The 14,735-nt window shown below is 47.2% G+C and overlaps 5 protein-coding genes and 1 non-coding gene across 6 annotated transcripts; all 6 read left to right on the top strand.

The window, feature by feature from the left end:
* Window positions 1-350: 350 nt before the first annotated feature.
* Window positions 351-2,578, top strand: F5Y00DRAFT_232133 (MFS general substrate transporter). Its single transcript, XM_048007122.1, has 4 exons — window positions 351-800; window positions 886-1,201; window positions 1,255-2,060; window positions 2,123-2,578. The coding sequence occupies exons 1-4, from the start codon at window positions 670-672 to the stop codon at window positions 2,391-2,393; spliced, it is 1,524 nt and encodes a 507-aa protein (XP_047866743.1). The 5' UTR covers window positions 351-669; the 3' UTR covers window positions 2,394-2,578.
* Window positions 2,579-2,946: 368 nt separating this feature from the next.
* Window positions 2,947-3,018, top strand: F5Y00DRAFT_t48. Its single transcript has one exon. It is a non-coding gene; the product is annotated as a tRNA-Ala (tRNA).
* A 1,016-nt stretch (window positions 3,019-4,034) lies between these two features.
* On the top strand, window positions 4,035-5,311 carry F5Y00DRAFT_252124 (S-adenosyl-L-methionine-dependent methyltransferase; the record flags this gene model as incomplete). Its single annotated transcript, XM_048009902.1, has 3 exons — window positions 4,035-4,288; window positions 4,342-4,663; window positions 4,733-5,311. 3 exons carry the CDS (start codon window positions 4,035-4,037, stop codon window positions 5,309-5,311), a joined length of 1,155 nt encoding a protein of 384 aa, XP_047866742.1.
* A 786-nt stretch (window positions 5,312-6,097) lies between these two features.
* Window positions 6,098-8,032, top strand: F5Y00DRAFT_232129 (pyruvate dehydrogenase E1 component beta subunit mitochondrial precursor). The gene is made up of 2 exons (XM_048007121.1): window positions 6,098-6,638; window positions 6,714-8,032. The coding sequence occupies exons 1-2, from the start codon at window positions 6,270-6,272 to the stop codon at window positions 7,470-7,472; spliced, it is 1,128 nt and encodes a 375-aa protein (XP_047866741.1). The 5' UTR covers window positions 6,098-6,269; the 3' UTR covers window positions 7,473-8,032.
* A 1,133-nt stretch (window positions 8,033-9,165) lies between these two features.
* On the top strand, window positions 9,166-11,238 carry F5Y00DRAFT_268204 (S-adenosyl-L-methionine-dependent methyltransferase; the record flags this gene model as incomplete). Its single annotated transcript, XM_048012210.1, has 9 exons — window positions 9,166-9,270; window positions 9,406-9,470; window positions 9,573-9,785; window positions 9,860-9,926; window positions 10,009-10,036; window positions 10,099-10,111; window positions 10,238-10,673; window positions 10,884-10,968; window positions 11,036-11,238. The coding sequence occupies 9 exons, from the start codon at window positions 9,166-9,168 to the stop codon at window positions 11,185-11,187; spliced, it is 1,164 nt and encodes a 387-aa protein (XP_047866740.1). The 3' UTR covers window positions 11,188-11,238.
* Window positions 11,239-12,390: 1,152 nt separating this feature from the next.
* F5Y00DRAFT_268202 (cytochrome P450) lies at window positions 12,391-14,311 on the top strand (the record flags this gene model as incomplete). Its single annotated transcript, XM_048012209.1, has 4 exons — window positions 12,391-12,633; window positions 12,726-13,261; window positions 13,372-13,794; window positions 13,952-14,311. The coding sequence occupies exons 1-4, from the start codon at window positions 12,396-12,398 to the stop codon at window positions 14,309-14,311; spliced, it is 1,557 nt and encodes a 518-aa protein (XP_047866739.1). The 5' UTR covers window positions 12,391-12,395.
* Between the last annotated feature and the right edge of the window lie 424 nt (window positions 14,312-14,735).

Here is a 14,735-nt window from a genome sequence, read left to right as displayed (position 1 = left end):
TGCATCAAAGAGTTACATCTATTAGAATTATAGACAAGACGTACGGGACAACGGATTACCCCAAGTATGTACAGCCCTAGGCCCTTCAAATAGCTCCTTAGAATTAATGCTATATTGAAATTATTATCACTACTCCTATGTTATTGGGCGATGCTTAGCATATGGCAATGATAATATAACTTGATCACACAGTCCGTTGCCATAACCGTTAGAATAAGCAAGTCTCTTATAAGCGAATCGAATAATTATCAAGTAAAGAGATATCTATCTTAAGATCCGATATCAGCTATCAGATCATACCCAGCATCTTGATTATGCGCGTGGGTAGATTATCCGAGTCAGCTCATTGGGTCTAGAAGCGCAACGAACGATTACGCAACTTTCTTGCCGAGCACGTCAACGCCGCTTGCAGGGTCCCGCAGCAACACCGCGTAATCATGGTAGGGATAACATAGCACGGAAGACCTCTAAAATCAACACTCTTGATGGGCTTCGGGCCTCGTAGTCGTTAGTCGGCGTTATTGCCAGCTTATTGGCCAGTATGGATAGCTATGAGCTGAAACATCGCGGTACATAAGAAGCTTGTTTTGACATGAAAATGAAAATGAAACTTCGTCGTCGTCTATTTCACTGTTGCCCCGATTGAGCTATACTATTTTCGGCTTCATTATGGCGCTTAAGAAATCTTTTGAGCCGGCCGTCGAGGCTCACCCTAGCGATGAAGAAGCTGCCCCTGTCAATGTCGATGATTCTACCGCCGCGGACTGGACTGAGGCAGAGGAGCTTGCTGTGAAGCGGAAGTAAGATGACATTCTCATTGAAATTCTCATTGGAACCTTGGCTTATAAATTGAGTACATGATTGCAAGTTTCTAACGACTTACAGACTCGACTTCATTCTACTGCCTATCCTGGGTCTTGCATTCTTTGCGCTCCAAATGGACCGAGGAAACATCTCAAACGCCCTAACAAGCACCATTACCCAAGACCTCGGCATCGATACGAATCAGATCAATGTTGGAAGTAGTATTCTGTCAGCAGGCATCGTCTTGTTGGAAATTCCCTCCAACATCCTGTTGCAGCGCATTGGGCCCCGGAAGTGGCTGTCCATTCAGATTGTAGCTTGGGGACTGGTCGCTACCTTCCAGAACTTCATCAAGAACTACGGTGGTTATCTCGCTACGCGTCTGCTGTTAGGCTTAGTACGCACGATGAATATATTACTTTCGCGTATGGTGCTAATGCTGAGTTATAGTGTGAAGCGGGCTTCATCCCTGGTGCGCTATATACAATGTCGACTTGGTACAAGAAATCGGAGACCAGTCTACGAGTCTCGATCTTCTTTCTCGGGAATCTTATCGCTTCGGCCACCACTTCGCTAATCGGCGCGGGTATTCTTAGCATGGGGGATCGATACGGTATAGCGGGTTGGAGATGGCTCTTTATAGTTGAGGGATCCATCACAATAGGAATCGGCATCATCTTCATTCTCTTCCTCCCACCATCAGTTGGCAACGGGTCCCCACTCATTAGCTTCGGTCGGTGGTCGTACTTCAACAGGCGAGAGTCGTACATACTGGTGCGCCGCGTACTACTCGATGATCCAGCTAAGACTACGAACCATCTACGCATCTCGGGTAACGATATATGGACGACGGTTAAGAACCCTAGGATCTTATTTCATATCGTTATCACGACTACTTCTACAATACCTGTGAATGCGATAAACACCTACGGTCCGAGCGTGATTAAGAGCCTGGGCTATGGTACCGTAAGGGCCAACGCGATGGCTAGCGTTGGCTCTTTCATCGCCGCAATCATGACGGTATTTCTAGGTTGGGTGTGCGACACGACTAAGAGAAGAGGACCGGCATTGCTAGTCGGCGCGATTTGGAGCTTAATCGCGTTTTCTTGCTTAAGAGAAGCATGGAAGTGGAGTGCCGGGAGGGAGTACGCAGCTGTCGTATTCTCGATGGCCATGAACTCCACAATTCACATTCTCAATGTCGGTTGGTTATCGGTGAACTGTCAACGGCCACAAGAACGAAGTGTTGCCATGGCGTAAGCTTCTTTCCCAGTAGCTCCCCATTATTTTCGACTTCATTGCTAACCATAATACTTAGAATGATTATAATGGGTGCGAATGCCGGCGGCATCGCGGGAAGTCAGGTATTCCGGACTCAAGACGCCCCTCTTTATCAGAATGCCTTCACTGCCTGTCTGGTACTCTCTGCTGTAGTCACGGTAGAAATCATAGGGCAAAGTGTATGGTACTTCGTCAGCAACAAAAAGTTAGAGCAGCAGGGAGATACTCCTGTCATAACTGGAAAGACGGATGAAACGCCTGATGGACAGAGAGTTGAGTTAGTTAGGAAATGGACGTGGACGTGGTAGGCAGTGCTTTGATGAGGGTCGGGTGTTGAATACACGAAAAGGAATGTTCTTAGCTCTATCCCTATTAGCTACCTACCTATCTAGTTGGTACACGTAGGTAGTTTCAGTAGAAGACTATGTAGCTCATTATATTTTCAACGAATGCTCTTTAACTTTGATACTTCGTACTTAAGCCTACATCGCGGGGTCATCGGTTATTTGGATGTCTCTTGGGGTATTAAGTCAAATAAGTCTAGGAATCTGACTTCTAAACTTCTAAATGGAAAATTCCAGGGCATATACGTAATCTACGAACGAAGAAGTTGCAGAATATTGAAAGATATTGCTCCTATGTCAAGCAACCGGTAACGTCTGTTTGCAATATGAGCTCGGAGGACTAGGGGTTGGATCCGGGGCTTGGCAACTTGGATCCGGAGACAAGACGGGAGTAAATAGCGCTAATCGGCTAATTTAGGGTCAGGACTCAACTGTTTTACACAAACTACATATACAAATTTAGCAAATTCCATCTTCCAACGAATCAGATCTGCACACAGCTTTGAGTAGTTGTATCGGGCTTGTGGTTTAGTGGTATAATACTCCCTTAGCATGGGAGTGGTCCGGGGTTCGATTCCCCGCGAGTCCATCGTTAGGAGGTTAGATTCCTTCTATACCATCTTTTTGCTTTTTGGGTCTTTTTATTCCAAGTTGGCTTTTGAAGCTATTAGCATCACACCTTTCGTTCTTGAAAACAATAACACAGCTTCTGGTAATTACAAAAATTTTCAAATAACTTTTGCAGCTCATCTAATCTGTTAGGTATCCCCCACTCTTCAATTCAATTTCTGAGAATCACATCAGCGGGTGAATAGGACCCGCACGGCACACATAGCAGTTGTTTTTCTTTTTTCTTAAAAAATACCATTACCTAATAGGGGGGGAATATGGGAAATACCGTCCTAGATTATGAAGCAACGAAGGATCTTCCTAAACAGCTATTAAGATTGACAGGCCCGAGTAAAGCTATATCGTTATGATATTGCGTAGAATGTGAATTCGTATTCGGACCCTGCACTGAGCGCAAACTAGTGATAATATCACGATACCTGTTAATTCACATGCTAAATCCGAAATGCTCGGGGCACAAGACCGCCTGGCTGGACGGCCGTTAGATGCACCAGCCACGTCGCATTCCTTTTTATCTGTGGCTTGTCGGGTTCGTATTCGGTTCAAGGAGGTGGGTTGTTTGAAATTGCGGTAGAGCAAAAGTGACCCTTGTCTCCGATTTCTTCTAATGCAGGGTCAGCGCAAAGTTATTGGTCAAAACGTTCATGAATATAGACTTGGTTAGCGCAAACTACAGTAAAACCTACCTAAGATTGGCTAATGAATTGGAGAAAGGGTCCCTTAGCTGTCAAGGTAGGTCCATCTTATCCAGGCTTAATCAATTGTCGATAACGACCCCAGAAAAATAATAAAATGTCGCCCGTCCCCCTTTTTAAGTATACCGCTTCTCGACAATCGTAACATCCTCCAACTACTATTTCCATACGGTTTCTGCTGTTGATACCATTATTCCGCTACGATCTTGTAATAATCCTTTTTTAAACCAATTCATTCTTTCAATTATTCAGCATTACACGTCATTCGACGCCACTCAACATGGCACCATCCAAGATTGAACTCGAGAGGCAGGACAGGGCCCGCGATGCCGCCTTCAACAAGGCGATGCACGGAGAAACTGCCCAGGCCGCAGGTGGTTTCCGCGCCATGATTGGCAAGGGTGGTAAGGGCACCGATGCGCAGAGGGCTGCTGTAGACGAGTACTTCAAGCACTGGGACAACAAGGATGCCAAGGACGAGACTGAGGAGGACCGCGCTAAGCGAACAGCCGAATACGCTACCCTAACAAGACAGTATGTCAGACAATTTCCATGACACCGCATTTATTGATACTAACATGTCTCAGTTACTACAACCTCGCCACCGACTTCTACGAGTATGGCTGGGGCCAATCTTTCCACTTCTGCCGATATTCCCTAGGCGAGAACTTCTACCAAGCCATTGCCCGACATGAACATTACCTCGCGCATCAGATCGGTATTAAAGAGGGAATGAAGGTGCTGGATGTTGGTTGTGGCGTTGGTGGTCCTGCCCGAGAGATCGCCAAGTTCACTGGTTGCCATATCACTGGCTTGAACAACAACGACTACCAAATCCAGCGCGCTACTCACTACGCCGCGAAGGATGGTCTCTCGAAACAGTTAACATTCGTCAAGGGTGATTTTATGGTAAGTCTTACCCCGAATAATTGAGGCCTTGCATAGCCCTTTATCAACATATAGTCTAACAATTTATAGCAAATGGATTTCCCCGATAACAGCTTCGATGCTGTTTATGCCATTGAGGCTACCGTTCACGCGCCTAAGCTCGAAGGTGTCTATAGCGAGATCTTCCGAGTGCTAAAGCCCGGTGGCGTCTTTGGTGTGTACGAATGGCTCATGACGGATGATTACGACAACGATAACCTAGAGCACCGTGAAATTCGCCTTGGTATTGAGCAGGGTGATGGTATTTCAAACATGGTTAAAATCTCAGAAGGTCTCGAAGCTATGAAGATTGCCGGTTTCGATCTATTACACCACGAAGATCTTGCTGACCGCCCCGACCCTATTCCGTGGTACTGGCCACTTGCTGGTGACTGGAAGTACATGCAGTCGGTGTTCGACACTTTCACCATCGCACGGATGACATGGTGGGGTCGTATGCTAGCGCATAACTTTGCGGCCTTCCTGGAGCTGACCCGTTTGGCCCCGGCCGGTACCAAAAAGACAGCGGACAGTCTAGCTCGCGCAGGTGACTGCTTGGTTGCTGGTGGTGCTAAGCATCTCTTCACGCCTATGTACCTGATGGTTGGAAAGAAGCCAGAGCAGAAGTAAGAGTTACATCAAGAAAGGGAGGTAACTATTGGAGTTGAGGGTAAACGAGGTGCTTATAAGCACAGTAATGAATAAAGACGGAACGTCCACGCCTACTAATACTATTAATACGAACTTTCGGGGTCTTGAGAGGTTGACTCTGGAGAAATGACCTTGACTCCTTTGTATATATTACAAAGAGGCATTCTCTCATGAGTAGAGTACATCATTTCGCAGCATATACTAGCGTCTGAAAAAAAGAATAATTAAACAACAATCTTCTGCAGTTCCGATTCAAGTACGGTGAATAATATTCAGATCGGTGCCAATTTTTTGAGCCTATCATAAATTTATCTACAGGGTCTTTAGATACGGAGGGAGATAACGGATTACCCCCAACGGAGGGATTCCCCAATTCACTCCGTTACGGCGTTACTCGGCGAATCCTAGATGCACAACTGGGGAGCTAGGTACCTTTTAACCAAAGCATATTTTAGAGGCATATTGTAATATGTAGGAAAATATGATATGATACATATAATTTGACCTGCTCTAATTTACTATACACACTCTCCAAATACTTGTGCATATTATGGGAATGTAATGGCCGATTAGGTAGAGTTTGGCAGGTACTTCGATATATTTCCAGGTAAGGCTGTTTCGATAAGGGTCCAGGAATTCAAAGCTCCGATAGCTCACAGAAGCAGGTGGGGACTAAACCCGATATGGAATAGCGCGGCGTATCGCCCTCAACAAGCTGTTCCTATTCCATCCGAAAAAAAAGTTGGGAGAACAAACGCGATTTGATTTGATAGCAACTCCAAAAAAGGCTGACGGTAAAAAATCGCTCTTTAATTCTTCCCCATCACTACCGACGTTATCAACGACAACCTTCGCCAGCCACGTCCATCTTCAGTCGGCAGGGACTTCAATCTCAATTGAATTCCATTCTCCTTCTCCTTTCTAATTCCTCCTCATAATGTCGCGATATCTCCGTCCGGCGGCTAGGTTAGCCGCTTCTGCACGTACCGCCGCAGTCCCCCGAACCATTCCCCGGTTTGCTCCCGCTTCTTTCGCCATTTCTCAACGGAGGACATTCGCAGATGTAAAGGGTGCCAAGGAGTACACTGTCCGCGAGGCCCTCAACGAAGCTATGGCTGAGGAGCTCGAGGCCAATGAGAAGGTTTTCGTTATCGGAGAGGAAGTTGCCCAGTACAACGGCGCATACAAGGTTACGAAGGGTCTCTTAGATCGTTTTGGAGAGAAGAGAATTATTGATACCCCGATTACGGAAAGTGGTTTCTGTGGTTTGGCCATTGGTGCTGCGCTGAGCGGTTTGGCTCCTGTCGTGAGTAGAATTATATGCGCCTCGGAGATTTACTAGGAAGGGCGGAAAGAGACTAATTTGTTGCGCAATATCTAGTGCGAGTTCATGACTTTCAACTTCGCTATGCAGGCTATCGACCAGATCGTCAACAGTGCTGGAAAGACGCTCTACATGTCCGGTGGTATTCAGCCCTGTAACATCACGTTCCGTGGCCCCAACGGCTTTGCCGCCGGTGTCGCTGCTCAGCACTCTCAAGACTACAGCGCTTGGTATGGATCTATCCCCGGTCTTAAGGTTGTTTCTCCCTGGTCTGCCGAGGATGCCAAGGGACTTCTAAAGGCTGCTATCCGGGACCCTAACCCGGTCGTCTTCCTTGAGAACGAGCTTATGTACGGTGTCTCTTTCCCCATGTCCGAAGCCGCCCAGAAGGACGACTTCGTTATTCCGTTCGGCAAGGCCAAGATCGAACGCCAGGGCAAGGATCTAACTTTAGTCTCCCTTTCTCGTACCGTTGGCCAGTGCATGGTTGCGGCCGAGGCCCTAAAGAAGAACTACGGTGTGGAAGTGGAAGTTATCAACCTACGATCAGTAAAGCCTCTGGATATCGAGACCATCATCAACTCGGTTAAGAAGACGCACCGCCTGATTTCTGTCGAGTCCGGTTTCCCCTTCGCCGGTATGGGCGCTGAGATTCTCGCCACAACCATGGAGTATGCTTTCGACTACCTAGATGCCCCTGCCCAGCGAATCACCGGTGCTGAAGTCCCCACGCCGTATGCACAAGGTCTGGAACTGATGAGCTTCCCGACGGAAGACCTCATCGAGAAGTTTGCCGCTAAGGTGCTACGTGTATAAAGCATGAGATGAGATAATATGAAACGAGGAAAACCATAGAAGAGGAGTTGGAGGGCATGAGCAATGTACAATATTAATCGATTACTGCCTGGACGAACTGTCACCCGGATTAGGTGTTTCGAAAATGGCGGAGTGATTCCCACGACGAAATGGATACATTGATTTTAAACCATGTCCCAGTCTCTTCGAGATCCTCTTCCGTGGACTAGGTGATTCTTGCACGAATATGCTATTTGAAGCGGTGTGTATATCTAAATGCGTGAGGATGCAGCCATCTAGTCACATAGTCAGCCAAAAGTAAAGTGCTAGGTGTAAAATTATCCAGTAGAAGGCAAGGGTGGCTTGATAAGATGGACCCTGTTGTGTAACACGCATTCAGACAAACTGGAACTAACTGGCTGGTTTGATCCGCCCGGTTGGAACCTACGCGGCGTCCGGGGTCGACCGCGCCTGCACGCCGTCTTGACAGTTCAGAAGCGGGAGTAACCACCTATGAAACATGTTAATATAATATAACTACCTAGACTTACATAATTCAACTCTATATTTCTAAACTTGAACTTTTCATTGTCCATTGAATAAACATTACATCCGACTTGACAAAAGTAACCAACAAAATCCTTTCCGATGTTGGTAGTAATATAAAATGCCCTGGCGCAAGTGCATAAGCTGTATCCACGAAATAGCGCGCTTGGCGGTTTTTACAGCGGGCAAACAGCGCTCCACACTCCCCAGGCGACTTACCAGAGACCTGGTTGATGGAAGAACACGTCTTGCTTGTTGTTGATATCTCCAAGTATTGACCTTCTGCCCAAATCTCTCATATAAAAGAAACAAGGGTTCATCAGCAGGTTGGAGGCGTCGAAATGTCGAAATTACTTACCTTGCAGAGCAATATCTTTATTACCACCAGCCCGGCTAGCCAATTAACATAAACTGCCTTGTGGTTTTTTTTTTGTTTTTTTTTCTCTGACCCCTACACTCTCTTCCCCAATCATGTACGATAATCAAATGTAACGGGGAACCCCAAAAGAGAACAATTGCTGACCGCCTCGAGTCGATCCCATCGTTCCGGGACACTACCTACCTACCTAACTACCGTCGATGGTACATTGGGACTGCTAACGATTTTGGGGAGGGGAGAAAACCTACCACTCTGCTAAGTCCACACGGGACCCATCTACCCATATCAAAACAGGCATTAACAGATGGTACTTGCGATCGTGGGCAAATTTCGCCGCGCGTCGCTGTAGTCCGTGATAGTCCTAGTACACTGGACGCCTACAGAATTGGGCGGGAGGTCATGTACTATTTTCTTACGGGTTTCTAATTGGTCAAGATCCTAGTGAAGATCAGAACTGGTAGTTTCTCTCAAGTTGACCTCAAAGTAAGAGGGGAGATCCTGGGATACATACACTATTTCGAGTTGTTCTCATTCGCATTCGTTGTGCAACGCGAGGATTCCCCATTCGCGAGTCCCGGGGTCTTTTATTTTCATTCTTTTTTTCTTTCCACGGAGCATCCATGAATCCATCGACGACCCTTTTTTCCATTGTGTTGCGTGTTCGCGTTGGATGTTAATGTGTTATGTCAGTGGGATCTTTCTCATTCGTCCCCGTTTCCCACGTGTCGGACAACGACCTTGCTTGGAGCGGAAACGGGAAGCTAATCTAAACCGTAGTGTCGAGACACCATGACGGATAGCTGGAGGCCGACTAGCGCAAGGTCCAGCGGTTCTAGTCCGTTGAAACCGCCTGAACAAGCGGAACTTGTAGCCGAGCCAGATCTAGAAGATGAGGTACGATATATTGGATCTGGGGCAGTGGGGGCTGGCATCACCGGTAGCCGATCCATGAACGGTGATGCTACATAGCATATGTCGGCTTTTCATAACTACTCCCAGATAAAGTTCAAACAGCTTCTGACATTTTAGTTGGAGTCGCAGGAGTATCAATACGATGACGACAGGGATAGAGATTCAGCGCTAGGATCAGATATGTTAGTTTTCCTCCTTTTAGCGACTTATACCCAGGAGACACCAACGAAGATGAGGATAGAAACCGGGTACGGCTTGTTTTTACTACTAACACCCATAAACAGAGCAAGCAGCGCTAATTCCATCGCGTCGAGCATTTTGGAGTACCGGACGATTCAAGGGCGAACATTTCATAGTGACAGACACAACATCAACTACTTCACTCCGAATGACGAGCAGCAAGTCCAGTCTATAGACATCACGTACGTATCTTATGATCCTAAGTTCATTCCGGCATGGTCCAGCGGAGGGATCCCAGTCAACGATCTTCGTGTCTAGTAATTAGATCAGTGTCGCGATCTTGTAATTTTAGGGGTCGTGTCTGACTGATATGCTGCGTTTACTCTCATAGCCACCACTACCTTACCTTGCTGCTGGAAGATAGACTTTTCATCGCACCAATACCAAGCCATGTCCAGGTTTGTCAAGCCCTTCTTACTGTTAGCCACTAATATATTCAATCGTGGACTACCGAAATGCTAATCCCCTCCCCCCAATTAGAGTGTGCTAGACATCGGAACTGGATCAGGTGAGTAGCCAACTCCCGCCTCATTTCATATCGACTGTTCAGTATCTGACCAATATATTTAGGAATATGGTCTATGTACGTACCACGATAGATTAAGTCATCTTCTAACCATCCAAACTTGTCCTATTTCCACTTCCATTCTCAAATTCCAAGCCGTATCTGCGAAATTTGGCCCAATTGCTTACGATATGGCCCGAGCAGTGACTTCGCAGAGCAGTACCCCAACGCACAAGTAATCGGGACGGACCTCTCGCCCATGCAACCCATGTGGGTGCCACCCAACGTCCGGTTTGAACTGGAAGACTGCACGCAGCCGTGGTCATGGGGTGAAAGTTCCTTTGACTTTGTACACCTACGGTACTTATTTGGCGCCATCCCCGACTGGAACGAATTCATACGACAGGCATACCGCGTGACTAGACCTGGAGGCTGGGTCCAAAGTTGCGAGACTGAAGTGATCATCCAGTGTGACGATGGAAGCATCCCTCCTGACAGCGCGTTTGAGACCTTCTGGAATAAGATATATAACGAGATAGGAGAGAAGATAGGCACGTCATTTAAGCCCCATACCCATAACCTCCAAGAGAGTGCCTTTAGAGCAGCTGGGTTCCGGAATATTGAGATTTATGATTACAAGGTAAGTCATAAGCATTAGTCTTTCTAGTATCGATGGGAAAGATGGGGAATAGGCTAGCTAGAGTCTTTGTATAACCTCATCCTGCCCCCCTTTATCTCCCCTCTTACTCCAGTTAGCGACGCGACTCATCTCTCCAATTTCGGTGCCCTGAATTCCCATACGAATATCGTGCCCAGTTTATATGAGGCTGACTTGGACACCAAAATATAGCTCCCCATTGGTGGATGGCCAACTGATCACAGGATGTCAGAAGTTGGCCAATACGTCCAATTAACATTACTTAACGATCTCGAAGGTGAGCCACCAGCCTGTGCCAGTTTTAAATACACCCGCGCAATTCTAACGTAGCTAAAAACCCGTAGGCTACACACTCATGCCTTGGAACACGGTCATGGGCGACGACGCCCCGGGTTATAAAGAGAATCTGTCGCAGATGCGGAGGGAGCTACATAATAGGAGAATACATGGATATATGAGGACTCGTTATGTATATGGCCATAAGCCGGAGTCGTGACATATAAGTTGGAGGGGTGATCACTCGTATTCTTGCGTCGTAAGATGGGAAAAGATGACGTGAATGATAATAGATCATCTACGAGCGGAAAGAGAGGCAGGTTTATGGATGTCTCGTAGGCATGGACACGCCTAGGCGTGTAGAATGAAGGAAATACCCGGAATACCGATAGTTAATTGCGTCGCGGACATTGGGAGAAATCGTCTGGGGGTGGATGGATCTAGTATACGGACTCAAATTGGATTGTCCACTCGATCGATCGGTTTGAATACTCGGCTCGACAATTGAAACTACAATGATGATCTTCTTTCGAACTTCGGGCTGACCAAAATTACCGTCGTAATCGTTCCAGACGTATTTTTATAATTGCATATACTACCACACTGCCTTGATAAGAGCGCCGTAGGAATCGCGATACTTGCTTAAGCGTTGCCTTCGAGCTTATGACGTATGAAACTAAGCTTCGTAAGCGGTTTCGTAATTAATCATTCTTGAATACCTATCTTCAAGATTTGACAGGTGAGGAATCGAATGGTATTAGCTTTGCTGTCAGAACTTTGTTCCCGTCGACTCGGATAGGGGGTTGGGAAGTCCTAGGTTAATGGCGAGTTTCTAACTTAGGTTTACGTTGGCAATAGTGTTTGATGATATATGTACTAATTAATGTATCATATTCCGAGCGCACATGTAAGTATATGAATTCGGAGACATCATCAGGATGTAGACCGGTGGTGTCGAGAATAGTAGGCGCTCTCTACACTACGTGAAGTACGACTTATATAAGAAATCAAGAGTAGATAGATTAGTACGAGTATTGCTGAAGGCCTATTGTATTAGATCAAGATAGCATTGTCTGTAATGCATTGCTATAGGTTCGTATTGGAATATCCTGCAAGAATCGGGCGTCCGGTGGGTGAGATAGAAACTCAATCTGGACAGAAGATAAACGGTAGCAGGGTCAAGCAACTCAAAATAAACAACTATTAAGTATTTACAGCTGCTTAAAGTGGCATCAATTTTAGTTTGACGATCCGGAACTGGGCCGTCCCTCCCGTGTAACTGACATGTGCCTGAGGAACATGTCCGACGATACCGCGTGTTTTTGACATCTTACGTAGTAGGATGATCACATATAACATGGGCTCAGGTTTATTTGCCGTCCAGCTCTCTTGCTGTTGGGCCATATCCGAGCTCAGAACAGTCCTACGATGAATTTACTATGGCCCCATGGGCCAAGTAGCCTCTTTCTATTTCCATATCTTCTCTGGTGTCTAGTCGTTGTGATCCTATCAGTAGTCGTCTGGCGGCTCATATTTCACCCCCTTGCAGATGTCCCTGGGCCCCTGTTGGCGGCTTCGACTGGACTATACGAGGCATATTACCAGTGCGTAAAGGATGGCGGAGGGAGATATTGGGTCGAGATCGAGAAGATGCACCGACGTTACGGTAATGATTCCTTCGCATATCTCGCTTTTCTGATACCTCAATATTAGTAATTCAAGACAGCCTAGCTTACTGAAGTATACTTTGGCACGTAGGTCCCATCGTCCGTATAAACCCACATGAGGTGCATATCGCGGACCCGGACTGGAATGAGGTATATAAGTACTCGGCGAAGGCATCGAAGCCGCGGTGGTTCTACCTCCTGTTCTTCGGCAAATTCCCAAGTACCAATGTCGCCGAGTCGCACGCGCTACATCAGCTTCGTCGAGGCCCGTTGCAGGCATACTTTGCCTCGACTAACATCCAGCAATATATGCCCACGATCCTAGCACAAGTCGATAAGCTCTGCGTTCGCATACACGCTGCCGACGGTTGCGTTCTTAACTTAAGCGATGCTTTCCGCTGCCTCGCCACCGATGTCGCGACCGGCTTCGCGTTCGGCGCCCCATTCGGACATCTCAACGAACCGTCTTTCGACCGTAAGTTCAACCTCTCCGTCAAGATGGTCGTGCGCACTAGCATGTGGAGTCGGCATACCTTTGGGTTGCTGTTGCCTATGCTGCATAGTCTCCCGGAGAGCATCGCGAAGAAGATGAATCCGGCTTTCGGCCGGGTGAAGTGGATGATGGATGTAAGTTGTTGTCACGATGGCCAAGTCCTCTAGTGCGCAGTGACTACCTACGCGTCCCACGAACGTGCCACATAAGGCGCAGTGCGCTCGCTGACTTTGCTTCTGCACAGACTATGACCAGCTGCGTCCGGCGCTCGATGAACAAGCCCGAGCCCGCGCCTGGCACCCCGTACGACATGATACAGACGCTGATGTCCTCGAACCTGCCGCCGGAGGAAAAGACGTTCCCGCGGCTCTTCTCCGAGGCCCGGTCCGTCATCATGGCTGGCACCGAGACGACCGCGACGACCCTCGTCTGTATCACGAGCAATCTTCTCCGCGATCCAACGAAGCTCCAGAAATTACGGGCCGAGTTGGGTGTTGCTGAGGAAGTGAAGGGGGGCGCGCTTGAGTATTCGGACCTGAGAGGACTGCCGTATATCACTGGCGTCGTTAATGAAGGCCTTCGCATGGCTAATCCGACGCCGAGTCGGCTGCCGAGGGTCTGCGAGGACCAGGACCTGATGTATAAGGAGTATTTTCTCCTCAGAGGCGTAAGTTTTGTGATTTGAATTAGCATCGAGTATGCTTTTTCTCTTTTGCCGCCTTCTATCTATCTCTTCTCTCTACCACCAAGAGAAAAAAAAGAAAAAGATGCCTCTAATACATAACTACCACTAACGCAACTCCCGCTGGGAATACAACAACTAGGCATTCATTTCGACAACAGCCCAAGACACGCACAACGATCCCTCCATATTCGCGCAGCCATACAAGTTTATACCCGAGCGGTGGATGGATCCGGAGGAACGACGACGACTGGGGCGGTACTTACAGCCGTGGGGACGCGGCACGCGGCTGTGTCTAGGCATGGAACTTGCAACTACTGATTTATATCTAACCGTATCTCGACTATTCGGGCCCAGCGCCGGTTTCGAAATGTGCCTACACGACACCGTTGACGACGATTGGGTTCCGTACCACGAGTGGTTTGCTGCGTTTCCCAGAGGACGCGGGCTCAGGGTTAGGGTTATCAGGAAGGGAGGCGAGGGAAGGGAGAAGAACATATAAGGAGCTTGGAGAGGGTTCGCCTATTAGAAGATGCCAGTTTTTTTTTTTCGCTTACCTCGTGGAAAAGAGACGGCTAGAGGATAAGCGATGGGCGAAGTCATTATACGAGTAGAAACGAACGTAAGGATCAGGGGAAGATATTACACTAAGGAAGACCCTTTTGTCCTGAATGGTCTTGTACTAACTTTATTGTAAAGCCATTATTGCTCATCTGAAGTTTTACGTGTATTAACGATACATTCACATATAATAGTATAGGCAATTTGAGCACAAGTAATCGATCTTGATTCACTAGTAAATCATATCGTCGAAGCTCTACCTATCTTCAATAGGTTTTTCTTTTAGAGAGGAAACCTTGGAGAAAATTGTAAAATCCAACTACCTGAAGAGTCTGGTTGGAATTCGATATATATAATACCTCATT

This window comes from Daldinia vernicosa (genome assembly GCF_022497035.1).
Source record: "Daldinia vernicosa strain CBS 139.73 unplaced genomic scaffold F5Y00scaffold_13, whole genome shotgun sequence".
In the NCBI taxonomy this organism is placed as follows: domain Eukaryota; kingdom Fungi; phylum Ascomycota; class Sordariomycetes; order Xylariales; family Hypoxylaceae; genus Daldinia; species Daldinia vernicosa.
This window is presented reverse-complemented; position numbering and strand designations above follow the sequence as displayed.